At 37.0% G+C, this 20,867-nt stretch overlaps 1 protein-coding gene across 1 annotated transcript in view; it reads right to left on the reverse strand.

The window, feature by feature from the left end:
* Nucleotides 1–3,571: 3,571 nt before the first annotated feature.
* Nucleotides 3,572–20,867, reverse strand: part of SLCO6A1 (solute carrier organic anion transporter family member 6A1) — a 106,507-nt gene continuing 89,211 nt past the window's right edge. Inside the window, exons 12-13 of the mRNA XM_064375813.1 lie at nt 20,362–20,499; nt 3,572–5,391 (exon numbers count right to left, since the gene is read on the reverse strand). Of these exons, the coding sequence (XP_064231883.1) occupies nt 5,252–5,391; nt 20,362–20,499 (278 nt within the window). The 3' untranslated portion in view covers nt 3,572–5,251. The remainder of the gene's footprint in view (nt 5,392–20,361; nt 20,500–20,867) is intronic.

Raw genomic sequence — 20,867 nt, forward strand, 5'->3', positions numbered from 1 at the left:
GATAGAATTTGACTGTGAATCTGTCTGGTCCTGGACTTTTTTTGGTTGGTAGGCTGTTAATTTCTGCCTCAATTTCAGAACTAGTTATTGGTCTATTCAGGGATTCGGCTTCTTCCTGGTTCAATCTTGGGAAGGTATATGTGTCCAGGAATGTATTCACTTTTTCTAGATATTCTAGTTTATTTACATAGTGGTGTTTATAGTATTCTCTGATGGTAGTTTGTATTTCTGAGGGATCAGTGATGATATCCCCTTTAGCATTTTTTATTGTGCTATTTGAGTCTTCTCTCTTTTCTTCTTTATTAGTCTGGCTAGCAGTCTATATATTTTGTTGATCTTTTCAAAAAACCACCTCCAGGATTTATTGATTTTTTGAAGGGTTGTGCCTCCATCTCCTTCAGTTCTGCTCTGATCTTAGCTATTTCTTGTCTTCTGCTAGTTTTTGAATTTGTTTGCCCTTGCTTCTCTAGTTCTTTTAATTTTGATATTAGGGTGTCAATTTTAGATCTTTCCTGCTTTCTCCTGTGGGCATTTAGTGCTATAAATTTCCCTCTACACACTGCTTTAAATGTGTCACAGATATTCTGGTACATTGTGTCTTTGTTCTCATTGGTTTCAAATAACATCTTTGTTTCTGCCTTAATTTTGTTATTTACCCAGTAGTCAGGGTTGTTGAGTTTGCATGTAGTTGTGCAATTTTGAGTGAGTTTCTTAATCCTGAGTTCTAATTTGATTGCACTGTGGTCTGAGAGACTGTTATAATTTTCATTCTTTGGCATTTGCTGCAGTGTTCTACTGCAAATTATGTGGTAAATTTTAGAAAAAGTGCACTGTGGTGCTGAGAACAATGTATATTCTGTTGATTTGGGTTGGAGAGTTATGTAGATGTCTGTTAGGTCTGTTTAGTCCAGAGCTGAGTTCAAATCCTAAGTATCCTTGTTAATCTTCTGTCTCATTGTTCTGTCTAATGTTGACAGTGGGGTACTAAAGTCTCTCACTATTATTGTGTGGGAGTCTAAGTTTCTTTGTAAGTCTCTAAGAACTTGCTTTTTGAATCTGGGTGCTCCTGTATTGGGTGCATATAGATTTAGGATAGATAGCTCTTGTTGCATTGATCCCTTGACCGTTATGTAATGCCCTTCTTTGTCTCTTTTGATCTTTGTTGGTTTAAAGTCTGTTTTATCAGACACTAGGTTTGCAACCCCTGCTTTTTTTTGCTTTCCATTTGCATGGTAAATATTACTCCATCCCTTTATTTTGATCCTATATGTGTCTTTGCACATGAGATAGATCTGAATTCAGCACACCAATGGGTCTTGAGTCTTTATTCAACTTGCCAGTCTGTGTCTTTCAATTGGGACATTTAGCCTCATTACATTTAAGGTTAATACTGTTATGTGTGAATTTGATCCTGCCATTTTGATGCTAGCTGGTTATTTTGTCCATTAGTTGATGCAGTTTCTTCATAGCAATGATGACCTTTACAATTTGGTATGTTTTTTCAGTGGCTGGCACCAGTTGCTCCTTTCCATGCTTAGTGCTTCCTTCAGAAGCTCTTGTAAGGCAGGCATGGTGGTGACAAAATCTCTCAGGATTTGTTTGTCTGTAAAGGATTTTATTTCTCCTTCTCTTATGATGCTTAGTTTGGCTGAATATGAAATTCTGGATTGGAAATTCTTTTCTTTAAGAATGTGGCCCACACCTTCTTCTGGCTTGTAGGGCTTCTGCAGAAAGATCCACTGTTAGTCTGATGGGCTTCCCTTGGTGGGTAACCCAACCTTTCTCTCTGGCTGCCTTTAATATTTTTTTCCTTCATTTCAGCCTTGGTGAATCTGACACTTATGTGTCTTGGGGTTGCTTTTCTCAAAGAGTATCTTTATGGTGTTCCTGTATTTTCCAAATTTGATTGTTGGCCTGCCTTGCTGGGTTGGAAAAGTTCTCCTGGATAATATCCTGAAGGGTTTTTCAGCTTGGTTTCATTCTCCTCATCATTTTCAGGTACATCAATCAAACGTAGATTTGGTCATTTCACATAGTGTTATATTTCTTGGTGGCTTTGTTCATTTCTTTTCACTCTTTTTTCTATAATCTTGTCTTCTCACTTTAATTGAGTTGATCTTCATTCTTTGATATTTTTTTCCCACTTAATCAATTTGGCTATTGATAGTTGTGAATGCTTCACAAAGTTCTCGTGCTGTGTTTTTCAGCTCCATCAGGTCATTCATGTTCTTCTCTAAACTGGTTATTCTAGTTAGCAATTCATCTAACTGTTTTTCAAGGTTCTTAGCTTCATTGCCTTGGGTTAGAACATGCTCCTTCAGTTCAAAGGAATTTGTTATTACTCACCTTCTGAAACCTACTTCTGTGAATTCATCAAGCTCATTCTTCATCCAGTTTTTTCCATTGCTAGTGAGGAATTGCAACCCTTTGGAGAAGAGGTGTTCTGGTGTTTGGAATTTTTAGCTTTTTAGTGCTAGTTTCTCCCCACATTCATGGATTAATCTAACTTTGGTCTTTGATATTGTTGACCTTTGAATGGGGTCTCTGAGTGGACATCCTTTTTGTTGATGTAGATATTTCGTTCTGTTTGTTAGTTTTCGTTTTTTAACAGTAAGACCCCACTGCTGCAGGTCTACTAGAGTTTGCTGAAGGTCCACTCCAGACCCTGTTTGCTTGGGTATTACCAGCATAGGCTGCAGAACAGCAAAGCCTGCTGCCTGTTCTTTCCTCTGGAAGACTTGTACCAGAGGGGCACCCACCAGATGCCAGCCAGAGCTATCCTGTATGAGGTGTCTGTTGGACCCTACTGGGAGGAGTCTCCTAGTCAGGTTATGTGGGGGTAAGGTACCCACTTGAAGGGGCAGTCTTTCCCTTATCAGAGCTCAAATGCTGTGCTGGGAGATACACTGCTCCATTCAGATCTGTCAGGCAGGGATGTTTAAGTCTGCTGAACCTGTGCCCACAGGTACCCCTCTCCTCAGGTGCTCTGTCCCAGGGAGATAGGGGTTTTATCTGTAAGTCCTTCACAGGGTCTGCTGCCCTTTTTTCAGGGATGCTTTGCCAAGAGAGGAAGAGTCTAGACAGGCAGTCTGGCCGCAGATACCTTGCTGAGCTCTGGTGGGCTCCACCCAGTTTGAACTTCCCCTTGGCTTTGTTTACACTGTAAGAGGAAAACCACCTACCCAGCCTCAGCAATGATGGACACCCCTCCCCCCACCAAGCTTGATTGTTCTCGGGCAACCTCGGATTGCTGTGCTGGTAGCTAGAATTTCAAGCCAGTGGATCTTAGCTTGCTGTGCTCTGTTGTGGTGGGACCCGCAGAGCCAGACCACTTGGCTCCCTGGCTTCACCACCCCTTACAAGGGATTGAGGGGTTTTGTCCGCTGGGATTCCAGGTACCACTGGGGTATAAAAACAAAAAACAAAAAAACTCCTGCCACTAGTTTGGTGTCTGCCCAAATGGCGGCCCAGTTTTGTGCTTGAAACCCAGAGCCCTGGTGGTATAGCCACCAGAGGGAATCTCCTGGTTTTCCAGTTGTGAAGACTGTGGGAAAAGCACAATATCTGGGCCAGAATGCACCATTTTTCCCAGTACAGTCTCTCGGGGATTCCCTTGGCTGGGGAGAGAAATCCCCCATTCCCTTGCACTTCCTGGGTGAGGCAATGCTCTCACCCTGCTTTGACTCACCCTCCATGGGCCGCACCCACTGTCCAATCAGTCCCAATGAGATAATTCAGGTACCTCAATTGGAAATGCAGAAATCACCTGCCTTTTGTGTCGATCTCACTGGGAGCTGCAGACCAAAGCTGTTCTTATTTAGCCATCTTGCCAGCAGCTGCTGAACAGATTATTACTAAAGGTAATGAGACCTAATTCTTCTGAAATTTGGGGCAGCATGCCCCACAGTTTTCTCATCTGAATGAAAACTATATTTTGTGTTTATTCTTCAAGTCCCCAAAACCGTATACTCATGGAGTCACATCATCTAATTTCCTGATATTTTTGGCCTACCTTCATTCACAGGCTGAAAGAAACCCCTTAGGTGGAGAATCACAGGAACTTGTGCTAGGATGCTTTCAACATGTAGTAGAACAGTGAACACTGAGAATATATTGGTAATACATAGACACGTGATAAAGTTTACCCCTTGCACAGCTGATATTCCCTTGTGCTCTATGTTAAGGTTATTTAAGTTAAATTTCATTATTTTATTTATTGTGTGGCTTCCCTATGTGGAAACAGGAACAATCAATTAGGGACGCTGACACTAAAAATAAGTAATTCCGTAAAAAGCAATTAAATGGGCTTGGGGGAAGACTTGGACAGTAAACTGCAGTTAATTTTGTTCAATTTCAATTCTTAGCACAGTAGCAGTAGCCCATCCCTCAATCCCAACCCAGGTCAGGCACCTGTGCGTGTGTTTCTGGAAAAACGTATACTCAGTTACCAGATACCAGGGTGAGAAAAAACACCCATGCCTATAAATATATGGGACCTGTGCTCTTATCCCTCATTGCTGCTTCTAATCACAGAGGTGTAGACAAAAAAGCAGATAATCATGGATATTACACTTCCTGCCATATTGTTTCAAGCTCCTCTTTTTCCAGCTGAAGTGTCTTTTATAAAATTTAAATTATTGGAACCCTTTTTCCTCTTCAGTTTTCTTATTCCCTTTTGGTAGCAAGGCATTCAAGAATAAGACATTCAAAATCAACTGCATAAAAAGAGAAAATTAGAAAGTGGCCACATATATCCAGGGAAAGACATTCCTCAGAAAAGACTTGAGGAGACCTTAAGTTTATACCCCAGTCAGGTTCTTTGCACAGAGAGCCTAAAACATTTTTTACAGCAATAAACAAAAATGACAATCAATAAAACAAAGCTTAGGGTAAGATGGTGAATCTGATCTCCAGTGTTACCACATTATTAAATTGTCCAGTTTTCAACTAAAAAATTACAAATCATACAAAAGAATAGGATATCAAAACCCATTCCAAGGAAAAAACTAGTTTAGTAGAAATTTTCCCTGAAAAAAATTACATGTGTATTGTGTATTTTTAAAAATTTTAAACATAAAGACCATATTATTATATTTGCACTCAAAATATAATAAAATATGTAAAATTATATGAAGCACATTTATTTGTCAAACATGTAATTATATTACTGTTATTTTAAATTTTATTAATATTAATATAATATTTCATTGGTAGATAAACAATATGTAATTCTTACAAAATGATGATCCAGTTACAAGTCAGTTTTTCTTTTCTTAACTTCTGGATTCTTCACAGTTATATCTGGGATGTCAGTGCTGTCCTTTACACGACGTTCGTATATGAAAAATGCAATAGCAGTGAAGATGAGAGTGCAGAGTTTGCAAAGAAAACCTAAATTTAAAAAAGTGCAATGATCAGATATGTCCATTTATTTAGAACAAAAATGTAGGAGAAAAATGCTATTTACCAAGAAAGATAAGTATATTTCACCTATAAAGATGTAAATTCCCCAAGTGTAGAATGTAATTAATGTCATAAAATTATATCAAGTTACTTAAAAAAGGTTTTTAAATGTTTATATTTTAGATTTCTTAGATATATTATGCCCCTCCCAAATGCAAGGTGTGTTATTACCTCATAGAATGTGTTAATTCTGAAGCTTAAAATATAAATTCTGACTTTCAAAACTTAACTATCAATAGGAACTAGAGCTAAGTCATTGCATGCAGCTTTACTCTTTTTGAAATATTCATCATTTTTCAAATACAGTAAATATTACAGAAAGTTAAATAATGTAGGGTTTTTTCATTTTATGTTTCAAGTTGCAGTAAGTTAATACATTACAACATTACAAGCTTTACATAAAAATACTTGAATATTTGATGCAAATGAATCTGTTAATTCTTTTTTTTTTTTTTTGAGACAGGGTATCACTCTGTCACCCAGGCTGGAGTGCAGTGGTGTGATTTTAGGTTACTGAAGGCTTGACCTTCCTGGCTCAAGCGATCCTCCCACTTTAGCCTCCTGAGTAGCTGGGACTACAGCTAATTTTTGTAGTTTTTGTAGAGACGTGGTTTTACCATGTTGTCCAGGCTGCTCTCTTGAACTCCTGGCCACAAGCAATCTGCCTGCTTTCATGTCCCAAAGTGCTGGGATTACAGACATTAGCCACCACTATGCCTGGCCTTTTTTTTTTTAATCCTGAAACAGGGTCTCCCTCTATTTCTCAGAGAGGGGTGCCGCTAGCATAGCTCACTGCAACTGAACTACTGGGCTCAAGTGATTCTCTGGCCTCAGCCTCCTGAGTAGCTGGGACTACAGGTGGTGACACCACACCTGACTAATCTTTTTTTAATGTTGGGAATTGTGCTAGAAATTTTTTCTTTTTTAAAATTATTATTATTATACTTTAAGTTCTGGGATGCATGTGCAGAATGTTCAGGTTTGCTACGCATGCCATGGTGGTTTGCTGCATCCATCCCCCATCATATACATTAGGTATTTCTCCTAATGCTATCCCTCCCCTAGCCTCCCACCCCCGACAGGCCCCAGTGTGTGGTCCCGGTGTATGTTCCCCTCCCTGTGTCCATGTGTTCTCATTATTCAGCATCCACTTATGTGTGAGAATATGCGGTATCTGGTTTTCTGTTCTTGTGTAAGTTTGCTGAGAATGACGGTTTCTAGCTTTATCCATGTCCCTGCAAAGGACATGAACTCATTCTTTTTTTATGGCTGCATAGTATTCCAGATGTATATGTGCCACATTTTCTTTATCCAGTCTATCATTCGTGGGCATTTGGGTTGGTTCCAAGTCTTTGCAATTGTGAACAGTGCAGCAATAAACATATGTGTGCATGTGTCTTTATAATAGAATGATTTGTAATCCTTTGGGTATATATCCAGTAGTGGGATTGCTGGGCCAAATGGTATTTCTAGTCCTAGATCCTTGAGAAATCACCACACTGTCTTCCACAAGGGTTGAACTAATTTACACTCCCACCAACAGTGTAAAAGTGTCCCTATTTCTCTACATCCTTTCCAGCATCTGTTGTCTTCTGATTTTTTTAATGATCACCATTCTAACTGGCCTGAGATGGTACCTCAATGGGGTTTTGATTCACATTTATCTAATGACCAGTGATGATGAGCTTTTTTTCATGTTTGTTGGCTGCATAAATGTCTTCTTTTGAGAAGCGTCTGTTTATATCTTTCACCCACTTTTTGATGACGTTGTTTTTTTCTTATAAATTTGTTTAAGTTCTTTGTAGATTCTGGATATTAGCCCTTTGTCAGATGGGTAGATTGCAAAAATTTTTTCTGTTGATTGCTGGTTCACTCTAATGACAGTTTCTTTGCTGTGCAGAAGCTCTTTCATTAGATCCCATTTGTCTATTTTGGCTTTTATTGCCATTGCTTTTGGTGTTTTAGTCATGAAGTTCTTGCCCAGGCCTATGTCCTGAATGGTATTGCCTAGAGATTTCTTCTAGAGATTTTATGGTGTTAGGTCTTATTTTAAAATCTCTAATCCATCTGGAGTTCATTTTTGTATAAAGTGTAAGGAAGGGATCCAGTTTCAGCTTTCAGCATATGGCTAGCTAGGTTTCCCAACACCATTTATTAAATAGGGAATCCTTTCCACTTTGCTTGTTTTTGTCAGGTTTGTCAAAGATCAGATGGTTGTAAACATGTGACATGATCTTTGAGGCCTCTGGCCTATATCTCTGTTTTGGTACCAGTATCATGCTGTTATTGTTATTGTAGCCTTGTAGTATACCTTGAAGTCAGGTAGCGTGATGCCTCCAGCTTTTTTTTTTTTTTTTTTTTTTTTTTTTTTGCTTAGGATTGTCTTGGCTATACAGGTTCTTTTTTGGTTTCATATGAAATTTAAGATGGTTTTTTCCAGTTCTGTGAAGTCAATGGTAGCTTGATGGGGATAGCATTGAATCTATAGATTACTTTGGGCAGTATGGCCATTTTCAGGATATTGATTTTTCCTAACCATGAGCATGGAATGTTTTTCCATCTGTTTGTGTCCTCTCTTACTTCCTTGAGCAGTGGTTTGTAGTTCTCCTTGAAGAGGTTCTTTACATCTCTGTTAGTTGTATTCCTGGGTATCTTATTCTCTTTGTAGCAATTGTGAATGGGAGTTCACTCATGATTTGGCTCTCTGTAGAAATGGGGTCTTGTTAGGTTGTTTGGGCTCGTCTTGAACTCCTGGCCTCAAATGATGATCTTGCTTTGGCCTCCCAAAGTGTAAAATATTTTACAGTCAGAATATCAACTATTTGTCATAATGGTTTCAAGATGAAAAGGAAGCATTAATGAATCTATGCCATTTATAATGATACAATAAAGTTTCAAACATTTTAAAGGGAAAGAATACTATTTTTAATGATGGTTGTATCTGACGTAGTTGTGACATTATACAGTTGTAACATATAAGTAACACAGTAAATAATGATAGCATATCATTCCTTTGAGGGTACAGCTTGCAAAGAAAAATTGAGCAATTTTGAAAAACAAGCCAGTAATTCTTCCAAGAAAAAGGGAATTGTTGCAGTAGGCAAATAATCTGAAAATGATGGGAAAAGGTAGATTAAAATCTTCTGTTGAAAGAATTGATGAGCAGATGAAGAAATGAGAAATAGATAGATTAATATCCAAGGCAGGGCAGAACTTAAGTGGAGGTGATCCGAATCCTGCAACAGCTTTTTCTTTGTGGTTATTTTCTATATTGGATGGGGGCAAGGGGTAAGATAAAAACCTTTACTCTGGCCGGGCACAGTGGCTCAATCCTGTAATCCCAGCACTTTGGGAGGCTGAGGCGGGTGGATCACCAGGTCAAGAGATCGAGACCATCCTGGCCAACATGGTGAAACCCTGTCTCTACTAAAAATAGAAAAATTAGCTGGATGTGATGGCGTGCGCCTGTAGTCCCAGCTACTCGGGAGGCTGAGGCAGGAGAATTGCTTGAACCCAGGAGGCGGAGGTTGCAGTGAGCCGAGATTGTGCCACTGCACTCCAGCCTGGTGCCTGGCAACAGAGCGAGACTCTGTCTCAAAAAAAAAAAAAAAAAAAAAAAAAAAAAAAAACCCTTTACTCTGGCAAAAGATGCTGCTGAAGAACAAAGTTTTATTTGCCCTAACTGGGCTAAAGTGACAAAGTTGAAGACAGCAAAGATTTGAAACAAATGGCAAGACATATGTTGGATATCAAAAGCCAGCAGAGTCAGAACACTCAAAGATATGTAGCCTCCTTGTGAAGCACAGGCAGGTCTACAAATTTTGCCATTGTCCACAACTAAAGCACTACTGAAAACAAAGGTCTAATCATTTAGCCCTTGAAATTTTGAAGCCAAACTGAAGCTGCAAACCAGTTGAGTTGGAAATTTAATTAACTTATCGTCCACTTAGGTAGACTAACAGAAGAAGGAAAATGTCCCTTTCTGAAGGTAAATGTTTATTATTCTATTATACAAAAGGCCTGAAATGCAATCAAATGTTGCAAGACATATGAAAAAGCAAGGAAATACTATTTCCCATTAAAAGTGGAAGCAGTCAATAAAAGCATACTCAGAGAGGCTCTAGCAGTTGGAATTAACAGGAAGGAACTTTAAAATAATTATGGTGAAACATAAATGTATCTACAGGAAAAGGCAGACAGTATGCATGAAGAAATGAGAAATTTTCAGTATAGAAACTGAAACTACAAATATGAACTTTGTAAAATAACTAGAAAAAAAAAAGAAGGAAAGAGAACAGAGCATCCAAGATACATGAAATAATATCAAGTGGTTGCACATATATTTAAATAGAGCCCCAGAAGGAGAGAGTAGGAAAAATGAGCAGATCAATGTTTTGAATGGTGATGTCCAAATGCTTTCCAAAAATGCAGAAGACATAAACCCATGGATCCAAGAAGCTCAGCATACACAAAAGAGGGAAAAAACAACAACGATACATAGAAAATCATACTTAGAGCACATTGTAGTCAATTTAACAAAAGTCAAACAAAATCAAAGAGAAAATCTTGAAAAAAAATCCAAATAAAAAAGACATATTACATGTTGGAAAGCAACATTACAAATGACAGCTGACTTCTCACCAGAAACAATGTAGACCAGAAAGTGATGTAATGTGTTTAAAGTTCTGAGTTATAGGATTCTATATTAAGCAAAAATATTGTTCAAAAAGTAAACACAGACAAAATACAGTCTCAATAAACAAAAAGGTAAAATAATTCATCTCCTGTATAAAAGGAATGCTTAAAAATATGTTTTTTAGGTACCTATATTATGTAGAGTATTACAGATCTGCAGAAAGGGCACATATTTAGATGAACCTAAAAGAATATATGTACACATACAGCATAGACTTTATGAAAAAGAGCACTAATGGAGGGGGCAAAATGGACATTAAGTAATAATAAAAATAACAACTCATCAAAAAGACATAAAAATCCTATGTGAGTGTGCCAAACAATAGGGCTCCAAAATATCTAAAGAACAAAATTAAAAAATTAAAAATAGAAATGGATTATTAACCTAGTTGCAAATTTTAGCATCCCTCAAGTCACTAATAGAACACAAATACAAAATATGTTAGTAAAGAGATAATCTGAACATGATCTGAATAATACAAAGTGAGCTAACTGATATTATCAAAAGATAATACCAACACTACAAAATATGCATTTCTAGGTGTACATGAACAATTCATGAGATAGAGCATCTGACAGGTCATAAGAGAGGTTTCAATGAATTTCAACTTCTGTGACCCACCAATTCCACTTTTGGGGATTTTTCCAAGAAAAACTAAACGTATGACTATGAAAACATTTGTATAAAAATGTGAGCTGGGCACAGTGGCTAGCACCTGTAATTCCAAAACATTGGGAGGCAGGAGGATCACTTGAGGCAAGGAGTTCAAGATGAGCCTGGGCAACACAGTGAGACTTCCTGTTTTAAAAGTAAACAAACTAACTGGGCATGGTGGCATGGGCCTGCAATTCTAGCTGCTCAGGAGGTTGAGATGGGAGGATTCCTTGAGCACATGAGTTCGAGGTTACAATGAGCCATGATCTCCCACTCCAGCCTGGGTGATAGAGCAAGACATTGTCTCAAAAAAAAAAAAAAAAATGCATAGAAGCTCCATTTGTACTAACCAAACACTGTAAACAATTCAAGTGTTGTTAATTAATAAGAGAACTAATAAACTGTAGCATATTCGTAAAATGAAAATCATACTCAGTAATTTCTTCTTTTTTTTTTTTTGAGACGGAGTTTTGCTCTCGTTACCCAGGCTGGAGTGCAATGGCGCGATCTCGGCTCACCGCAACCTCCGCCTCCTGGGTTCAGGCAATTCTCCTGCCTCAGCCTCCCGAGTAGCTGGGATTACAGGCATGCGCCACCATGCCTAGCTAATTTTTTGTATTTTTAGTAGAGACGGGGTTTCACCATTTTGACCAGGATGGTCTCGATCTCTTGATCTCGTGATCCACCCTCCTCGGCCTCCCAAAGTGCTGGGATTACAGGCGTGAGCCACCGCGCCCGGCAGTAATTTCTATAAAGCACAAACTTCTGCTCTGGAAAGAATATTCATGAATTTTCCTTGCATAAAATTAAGCAAGATAGACACGAAAAAGAGTACAGTCTTCTTCTTATGTAAATTTCTATACCCAATACAACAAATACTTTTTAAAAATCCATGCCGGGCACAGTGGCTCCTGCCTGTAATCCCAGCACTTTGGGAGTCCAAGGCGGGCGGATTGCCTGAGCTCAGGAGTTTGAAATCAGCCTGGGCAACACGGTGAGACCCTGTCTCTACTAAAATACAAAAAATAGCTGGACACGGTGGCGTGTGCCTGTAGTCCCAGATACTCAGGAGGCAGAGGCAGGAGAATTGCTTGAACCCGGGAGACGGAGGTTGCAGTTAGCCCAGACCGTTGCCACTGCACTCCAGTCTTGGCAACAGAGCGAGACACCAAAAAAAAAAAAAAAAAAAAAAAAAAAAATCTGAAAGGACTTCATCTGGAGAGGAGGGAAAGTGACTGAAAAGGTGGTCATGGGAGAAATTTCCATATTTTGTTTTGGGTGTTGTTTCCACAAGGGTACTCAATTATCAAAAGCCATCAAATTGAACTTCTAAAATCTATGTTAGTTGTACTAAATTACACCTCAGGGTTTTTTTTAAATAAAAAGAGTATTGTTTAATATATATATTTATGTAAACAGTCTCACTCTGTCACCCAGGCTGGAGTGCAGGGTCTCAATCTCAGCTCACTGCAACCTCCACCTCCCAGTATCAAGTGATTCTCCTACCTCAGCTTCTCAAGTAGTTGGGATTATAGTCAACAGCCACCACGCCCAGTTAATTTTTTTATATTTTTTTGTACAGACAGGATTTGGTCATGTTGCCCAGACAGATCTTAAACTCTTAAGCTCAAGCTATTCGCCTGCCTCAGGGCTTTAAAAGTGCTGGGATTACAGGCATGAGCCATTAAATCTGGCTAATTTTTGCATAATTTGTATACAGACATGGTTTTGCCATATTGCCCAGACTGGTCTTAAACTCTTGAGCTCAAACTATCTGCCCACATCGGCCCTCCCCAAGTGCTGGGATTACAGGCCTGAGCCACCATGCCTGGCTGTTTGATATATTTTTTACAAACCAAACACAGTGTGACCATCACTTGAATCATGAATGAAATATGGTTAGCACCCTAGCAACCCTACTCATGATTCCTCAAGGTCACTAACTGATAAAAGTTAGTTTTGTTTGCTCTTGAATATATTCATATAGCAAGCCAAAATTATGTAAGTGGATACTCATTTGTGTCTGGTTTTTTCAAGTCAACATAATGTTTGTGTGATTCATCTGTATTTTACGTAGTTGTGTTCTTTACATTTTCATTGTTGTATAGAATTCCATTGTTCAATTTACCACAATTTATTATCCATTCTATTGTTGGTTTTTTATTTGTTTGTGATTTTTTTTGAGATGGAGTTTCCTTCTTGTTACCCAGGCTGGAGTGCAGTGGCGTGACCTTGGCTCACTGCAAACTCTGCCTCCTGGGTTCAAGCGATTCTCCTGCCTCAGCCTGTGGAGTAGCTGGGATTACAGGTACCCACCACCATGCCCAGATAATTTTTGTATTTTTAGTAGAGACGGGGTTTCACCATTTTAGCCAGGTTGATCTCAAACTCATGACCTCAGGAAATCCCCCAGCCTCAACCTATCAAAGTGCTGGTATTACAGGTATGAGGCACTGTCCTGGCCCATTCTATTGTTTATTGGGTATTTGATATCTACTTTTGTGAATAATTTTTTCAAGTCTTCATCTACTTTCTTGTAAGGTTTTCTATCTTTTATTTATTGATTTGTGGGAGTGCTTTATTTATTCTTGTCATTAGTTGTTTTTCATTTTGGTTCCCTGTATTGCAAATTATTTTTTATCTTAATTTTTTTTGGTAATAATTTATCAATTTTACTATAGTCTGATTTATTTTCTAGGTAGTGCTTCATGTGTCCTGTTTATGCTCTTCCTATTCAAAGGTCATGAAAATATTTTCTTATTTTTCTCTAAAGGTTATATTGTTTTATCTTTCGTATTTAGATATGCAATGCATCTGGAACTGATGTTTGTATAAGATGTGAGGTAGGAATCAAAACACATTTTATTAGATATGCATAAATAAAATGACCAATAACTTTTTTTTTAACCACTGTAGTGTCTCCTTCATCATAAATTAGCTGAGTATGCATATGTGGGTTTGCTTCTGAATTTTCTATTCTGTTCCATTAATCAATGTGTTGATGCTTGCACCAATACCACATTGTATTAATTCTTGTAGCTTTATAATAGGTTTTTATATCTGTTTGAACATACTCCTCAATTTTGTTTCATCTTCAGTATTCTCATAGTAATTCTTACCCTTTAGCTTTCCACATGAATTTTAGCTATTTTGTCAATTTCAAAAAAAAAAAAAAAAAGTCTCTTGGGATTTAGTTTGTGATCACATGCTCTAGATTGATTTAGGACAAATAGCATTTATAATGTTCTTATCTGTGAACAGTTTTTCCATTTTTTTATTTTTTTTTTGAGATGGACTTTTGCTCTTGTTGCCCAAGCTGGAGTGCAATGGCATGATCTCAGCTCACTGTAACCTCCGCCTCCTGAGTTCAAGCAATTCTCCTGCTTCAGCCTCCTGCATAGCTGGAATTACAGGCACTATAGGTGCCACCATGCCCAGCTAATTTTTTGTAGTTTTAGTAGAAACGGGGTGTCACTATGTTAGCCAGGTTGGCCTTGAACTCTTGACCTCAGGTGATCCATCCACCTCAGCCTCCCAAAGTGCTGGGATTACAGGCGTGAGCCACCATGCCCAGACTATGTAGATTTTATTTAATTTCTCTCAAATTGATTTTGTAGTTGTCAGTGTAGAGGTTTTGTACAATGTAAATACAGTTTTTATTGGTATTTGATTTTTTGGTGTTATTGTATTTATTATATTGTATTTTAATTTGGTTGCATCTGGTCTTTAGAAACAGTTGATTTTGTACAATGATTATATATTTAGCAAATTTGCTAAATTCATTTATTAATTCTAATACATTGTGTTCCCTTATATGGGTGCTAATTACACGTCTTTTCCATTTTATTAAAAAATGTGTTGAGCCATACATTTATATGTGCTCTTTCTTGTATATGTATATATTATATTTCAATAAAAATTCTACCAAAAACACAAACCATGTGAAGATATAGAATGTTTGCAAAAGGCCTATCTACTCTACTGCAAATGAATTAGAGCTGATGGAATCCTTCATTTGAGGTAAAGGCACTGGATGAGTCATCCTAATTAAAACTTAAGATTTGAAAAAAAAAGATCAGACAGATTTCCTTGCCAACAAAAAGAACTCTTAAACTCCCAATGTATGAACATAGAATATTTCCATATATTTGTGTCTCTTTTTCTTTCACCAATCACTTACGGTTTTCAACATAAAGATCTTTTACCTCAGTTAAATTTATTTCTGTGTATCTTTTTTTGACACTACTGTAAATGTAGTTTTCTTGGTTTTTTTTTTAGATATTTTTTGTTAGTTGTAGAACTACTACTGGTTTTTAAATGCTGATTTTATCCTGAAACCTTGTTGAAATTACTTATAAGTTTTAACAGTGTTTTGGTGGAGTTTCACGTGTGTGTGTGTGTGCGTGTGTGTGTATGAGACATGTATATGTGTGTTTATATATATGAGATTATATACGTGTATATATGAAAAGTCTACTGTATATCTATATGGTGTACATGCATACACATATATGTATATATATGACACTACAGAAAACTATATATACATGTAGGTATATGTGTGTGCGTATATACATAAAGTGTTTTCTACACGTAAATCATGTCATTTGCAAAAAGAAACTATTTTACTTCCTCCTTCATAATTTTTTAGGATGCCATGTTTCCTTTTTCTAGCCTAATTGATCTGTTTAGAACTCCCCACACATAATGAATAGAAGTGGAGAGAGTAGATAGACTCTCTCTCTCTTTCCTGATCATAAAAAGGAAGCTTTCAGCTTTTCACAACCATGATATTAGCTCTGAACAAGTAATATATTTTCTATATTATGTAAAGATACATTCCTCTATATCTATTTTTAAGGATTTTTTTAAATCACAAAATGATGCTACATTTTGTCAAATACTTTTTCTTTACCTACTGAAATTATCATATTATTTTTATCCTTTATTTTGTTAATATGGCATATCACATTAACTGATTTGTATATGTTAAGCCATCCTTGCACCTCAGGAATAAATCCTTCTTGATCATAATATATGATCCTTTTAAATGTAATGTTGAATTCAGTTTGCTAGTATTTTCTAGAGGATTTTGGCATCTGTGTTCATCAGGGATATTGGCCCATAATTTTATTTTCTTGGAGTGTTTTCATCTAACTTTGGTATCAGGGTAATTCTGGTCTCATAAAATGCGTTTAGAAGTGTTTCTTCCTCTTCAATTTTTTTTTTAATTTTGAGAAAAGTTAGTATTTTTTTTTCTTTAAATATTTAGCAGAATTAACCAGTGAAGTAATCAGCTTCTGCAGTTATTTTTAATATTTTTATTGTTTGAGTTTTATGGTACAGTTAAAAAATCTTTTTAACTTTTTTATATTTTAAGCATGTACACCTTATTTTTTACAATGTCTGCTTACCATAGGGGCTTACATAAAATATCTTATAGATATAACTGTTTTATGCTGGTAACCACTTAACTTCCATTGCATATGAAAACTCTACTTCTTTTCATACCACATTTACTTAACATATTACTGTAGCTGCAGTCATTTTAAATATTTTTATTGTTTGAGTTTTATGGTACAATTAAAAATGATTTAATCACCACCATTATAGTATTAGAGTATTCTAAATTTGACTATATATTTGATCACGTATTTACATTTACTACTAAGTTTTATACTCTTACACGTTTTCATGTGGTCAGTTAGCAACCTTTCAATTCAACCTTAAGAACTCCATTTAGCATTTCTTTCTCTTTTTTATTAAACAAACAAACAAAAAAGCAGATATTTATTGAAAATGAAAATACACTCCATATAGGTGAGCAGGCCTGAGCATCAGGGGTAAAGATCCTCTCTAGCATTTCTTGTAAGTCAGGTCTAGTGGTGATGAAATCCCTCAGTTTTTATTGTTCTGGGGAATCCTTCTCCTTTATTTCTGATGTATGGACTTCTCAGGTGTAGTATTCCTGTCTGGCAGTTTCTTGCTTTCAGCACATTAAATATATCATTCTACTGTCTCTTGGCCTGCAAAATTTCTGCTTCTAGTCTTATAGAGTTTCCCTCATATGTGATGAATTGCTTTTCTCTTACTGCTTTCAAAATTCTCTTCTTGTCTTTGACTTTCAAGAATTTGATTATAATGTCTCATTGAAGAGTTCCTTACAGCTTATCTATTTGGTGTTCCTTGTGCTTCATGGATCTGGATATTCATTTCTCTCTCCAAACTTGGAAAGTTTTCTGTCATTTCTTTAAATAGATTTTCCACCACTTTCTCTGTTCCTTTTGGGACTCTCATAAGGCATAGATTGGTTTGCTTCATGGTGTTCCACAATTCCAATAGGCTTTCTTTCATGTTTACATCATTTACTCCTCTGACTTGGTAATTTTGAATGCCCTGCCTCCAAACTCATTGATTCTTTCTTCTGCTTGATCTACTTTGCTGTTGAAGTTCTCTATGAAATTTTTCAATTCAGTTATTGTGTTATTTAGCTCTAGAATTTATTTCTTTTTATGGCTTGTATCTACTATATTTCTTATTTTGTTTGTGTATTATTATTTTTCTGATTTTGTTTGCTTGTCTGTGAACTCTTGTAGCTTACTGAACTTCAAAACGACTGATATGAATTGTGTGTCAGGCAGTTTATAAGTCTCTATTTCTCTCCTGTATTTTTCTTTTATTTCTTTTTTTTCTTTTCTTTTTTTTTTTTTTTTTTTTTTTTTTTTTTGAATGGCATCTGACTATGTTGCCTAGGCTGGTCTTGAATTCCTGGGCTCAAATGATCCTCCTGCCTCAGCTTTTTGCCAAGCCTCTCAAGTAGCTGGAATTACAGATACACAACACCACACCTGGTGAGTCTCCATTCTTTAGAGTCAGTTGCTGGTGCTTTATTTTGTTCCTTTGGTGGTATCATGTTTTCCTGATTATTTGTAATCCTGTGCCCAATGCATTGGAGTCTGTACTTTTGAAGAAGTAGGCAGTTATTCCAGTCTTTACACGCTTGACTGACCCAGTGCCTGGGTCAGCAGACGGGCTGGGCTGATGCATGGGTCTATGGGAGCTGACCTAAAGCCTGGATCCACTGTGATGGGCCTGGCTCCACTGTGATGGGCCTGGATCCACTGTGATGGGCCTGGATCCTGTGTTCACCTTGGCTAGCCTGGTGCCAAGGTCCACCTAGATGAACATTTGACTGAGCCCATGAGGGCAGTCCTGGACCCTGAGTTTGTGAGGGCCAACCTCAAGCCTCATTGGGGTTGAGGTGGTGCTGGGGTAGGCCTTGAGTACCATTGGGGTGGGCCTTTTTTCTGCATCTGCAGAGGTGGTTCTAAAGCCTGGGACTCCAGAGGACAGTACAGCATCAAGGTCTACTGGAGTGAGCCTGGACCCTATATCCATTGGAACCTAGGGCTAGGGGGATCACTCTGAATCCTGGGAACACAGGGAACAGGCCTGGAATCTGTATCTGCTAGGGCTGGCCTGGAAGTTGGGTCTGTGAGTATCAGCCTGGTACCTCAGGCTGCAAGTACCCAGCCCAGTGCCTAGGGCTGCAGATACTGGCTTGAAGCTAAGGTTTTTGTGAGCCAGTCTGTGCAACACAGACTGGGGGCATAGTCTGCAGATGCCAGCCTGAAGTGCAGGGCTGTGGGAGTCAGCCTGTAGTTGAGGCAGGCCTGGAGACTCCTCCACAGGTCTCTGCCTAGAGCCTGGTGGTAAGGGGGTCAGCCTAGAGCTGTATTTTACTGAGGCAGACTTGGTTTCTAGTCAATGGCAAAGTCAGATTCTTATTTAGAGTTCATTCCTTCACATGGAGGGTATCGCTCTGCACTATTCTGCCAGATTTGGGGGAAGGGTGATGCAGGTCACGCATAACTATACCTCCTATCCTCCTCAATGTGTCTTTTCTTATTTCTTTGCTATATCCAGGTGCTGTATTCTCGCAACGTAATTTCTGTAGCTCTTCCAAAGGTATGTTCACACATGGATGGTAAAATAAATGTTTCTGTGAGGAAATACTTGCTGAAAATTCCTATTCCTTAGTCTTGCTAATGTCTTCTAATCCCCGGAATTCTAATTCAGGGCCTCAGAATGTATATTTTTCATAAGAACACCAAGTGATTCTGAGTCATAACCAATTCAATACATTTAAAAATATACTGGCTTACACTAAATTCCCACACATGCATAGTATTGCAGTTTTCTATCTTTGCATGGATTTTCTATCTGACCATAATTATTTATATTCTTTATTATTCATATCTCCTTTCAATAGCGCTTTACTGGAATCTCTTCTAGTTCACCAACTTTGTCAAATACCTACTGTGAAAACAGGTAACCATGTGACAATTATATCTAAAATAAAAATTCAAAGTCTCTGCAAAGTTTTAAGACTTCCTTAAGAACAATTCCTATTTTTGTTGAATTACCGCCGACAAGTTAATTTTGACTTCTCAAATGTCATGTTACTCTTTGATTTTTTAAAATTTTACTCAGTTTTCATTGTAGGTCAAGCTTGCTGAATAATTGACTTCAGAATTAGAAGGCATTGCTCTAATGAAATAGATATTTGTTACTCTTAAATATTAGAGTCTATCATTTTTTTTTTGAATTATTGAATCTACTCAGTGAAACCACAAAACATGTAAACACTTTAAAGTATTTATAACACAAAATGTATTTATACAATACAATCATTTAATGTTCACTCTGATTAAGACTGCAGAAATTATGCAGTACAATATCCTCACTTAACAGATGAATAAATTATGATTCAGGAAGATTTGATAAGTTTTCTCAAGTAATAAAAACATGTCTAGACTTTCCCAACACTTTGACCATGTCTCATACCACCATGGCATCTTGATTCCCTATATCTCTTATGTATTCAGCAAATATTGAATGATTACTGTGTTCTAGGCACTGCTATATTGTTGAACAAAAGAGAAAATACGAAGTGTAGATTTAACTGAAATAAGAGTAGCGTGATGTTCTCCAATGGTGCAAAAATTTTGTTCAAACTTATCCAATCTTTTACTGTGGAGGTAGAAAGGGTTACAATGTCAAGAGATCTGTTTGTATATGGGCGAAATTATTTCCCAAAACTAAAATTCTGCTAATTATCATTCTTTATTTGGGAACGATTATGTATTTAATGCACTGACTCAAACACTTAAATTCTATGGCACTTAGTTTCTAAAATGTTTACTATCTAACTAGATAATCCTCCTTTTTTTATTTTTTGTTTTTGAGAGAGTCTCAGTCTGTCATTCAGGTTGGCACAATAATGACTCACTGTAGCCTCGACTTCAGAAGCTCAAGAGAGCCTCTCACCTCTGAATAGCATGTGACAGTATGCTTGGATATTTTTTTCATTTTTTAAAATTTTATTTGTAGAGATGTGGTCTCACTCTGTTGTGCAGGCTAAGCCTCCTTCACTCATCAAAGTACTTATTTCATTCATAGTTTATTATAATTCTACCTTATTATAAACAACCATAAGTCTTAAAAATAATTTTATTTCTCTACATTTCCTTATACGTATCACTTACATATTCCTACCAATAGGTAAGCCATTTTTGTCTGGTTATATATCCAACATTGTCCTGTGTGTCCACATTTATTAGAGTCTCGAAAAATACAAGAACTTTCTCCTGATGTTTTAAAGAGTAATGGTCCAGGAATAGTCCCTATGAGAAATGCAATGATTAAAATTCTTTTTGAAAACACTATAGGTCAGGATTAAAATTATTTTCTCTTAAACATGTAATGCACACACATATAATATATATGAATGATGAATCATCATTCAAAACATATCACTTAAATTATCTAAAATTTATTTATAGATAGGATTGTTAATCACTGGAAACAATGTGAGTTTTCACAAAAAATCCATATCCCTGTAAGATATGAAACAATTAGTAGTCTTGAATCTATTTAGAATGTTGTACATGTTATTATTTAGATGACATTTCAATTTTTTTTGACTTTTGTGTGAAAAACTTAGGAGAAAGTATTTAAAACAGAGTTACCAAATACCAAATACTGATTTTGT

The sequence above is a fragment of the Aotus nancymaae genome, unplaced genomic scaffold (assembly GCF_030222135.1).
Source record: "Aotus nancymaae isolate 86718 unplaced genomic scaffold, 86718_ANA_hifiasm-v0.15.2.pri h1tg000014l, whole genome shotgun sequence".
NCBI classification, from domain to species: domain Eukaryota; kingdom Metazoa; phylum Chordata; class Mammalia; order Primates; family Aotidae; genus Aotus; species Aotus nancymaae.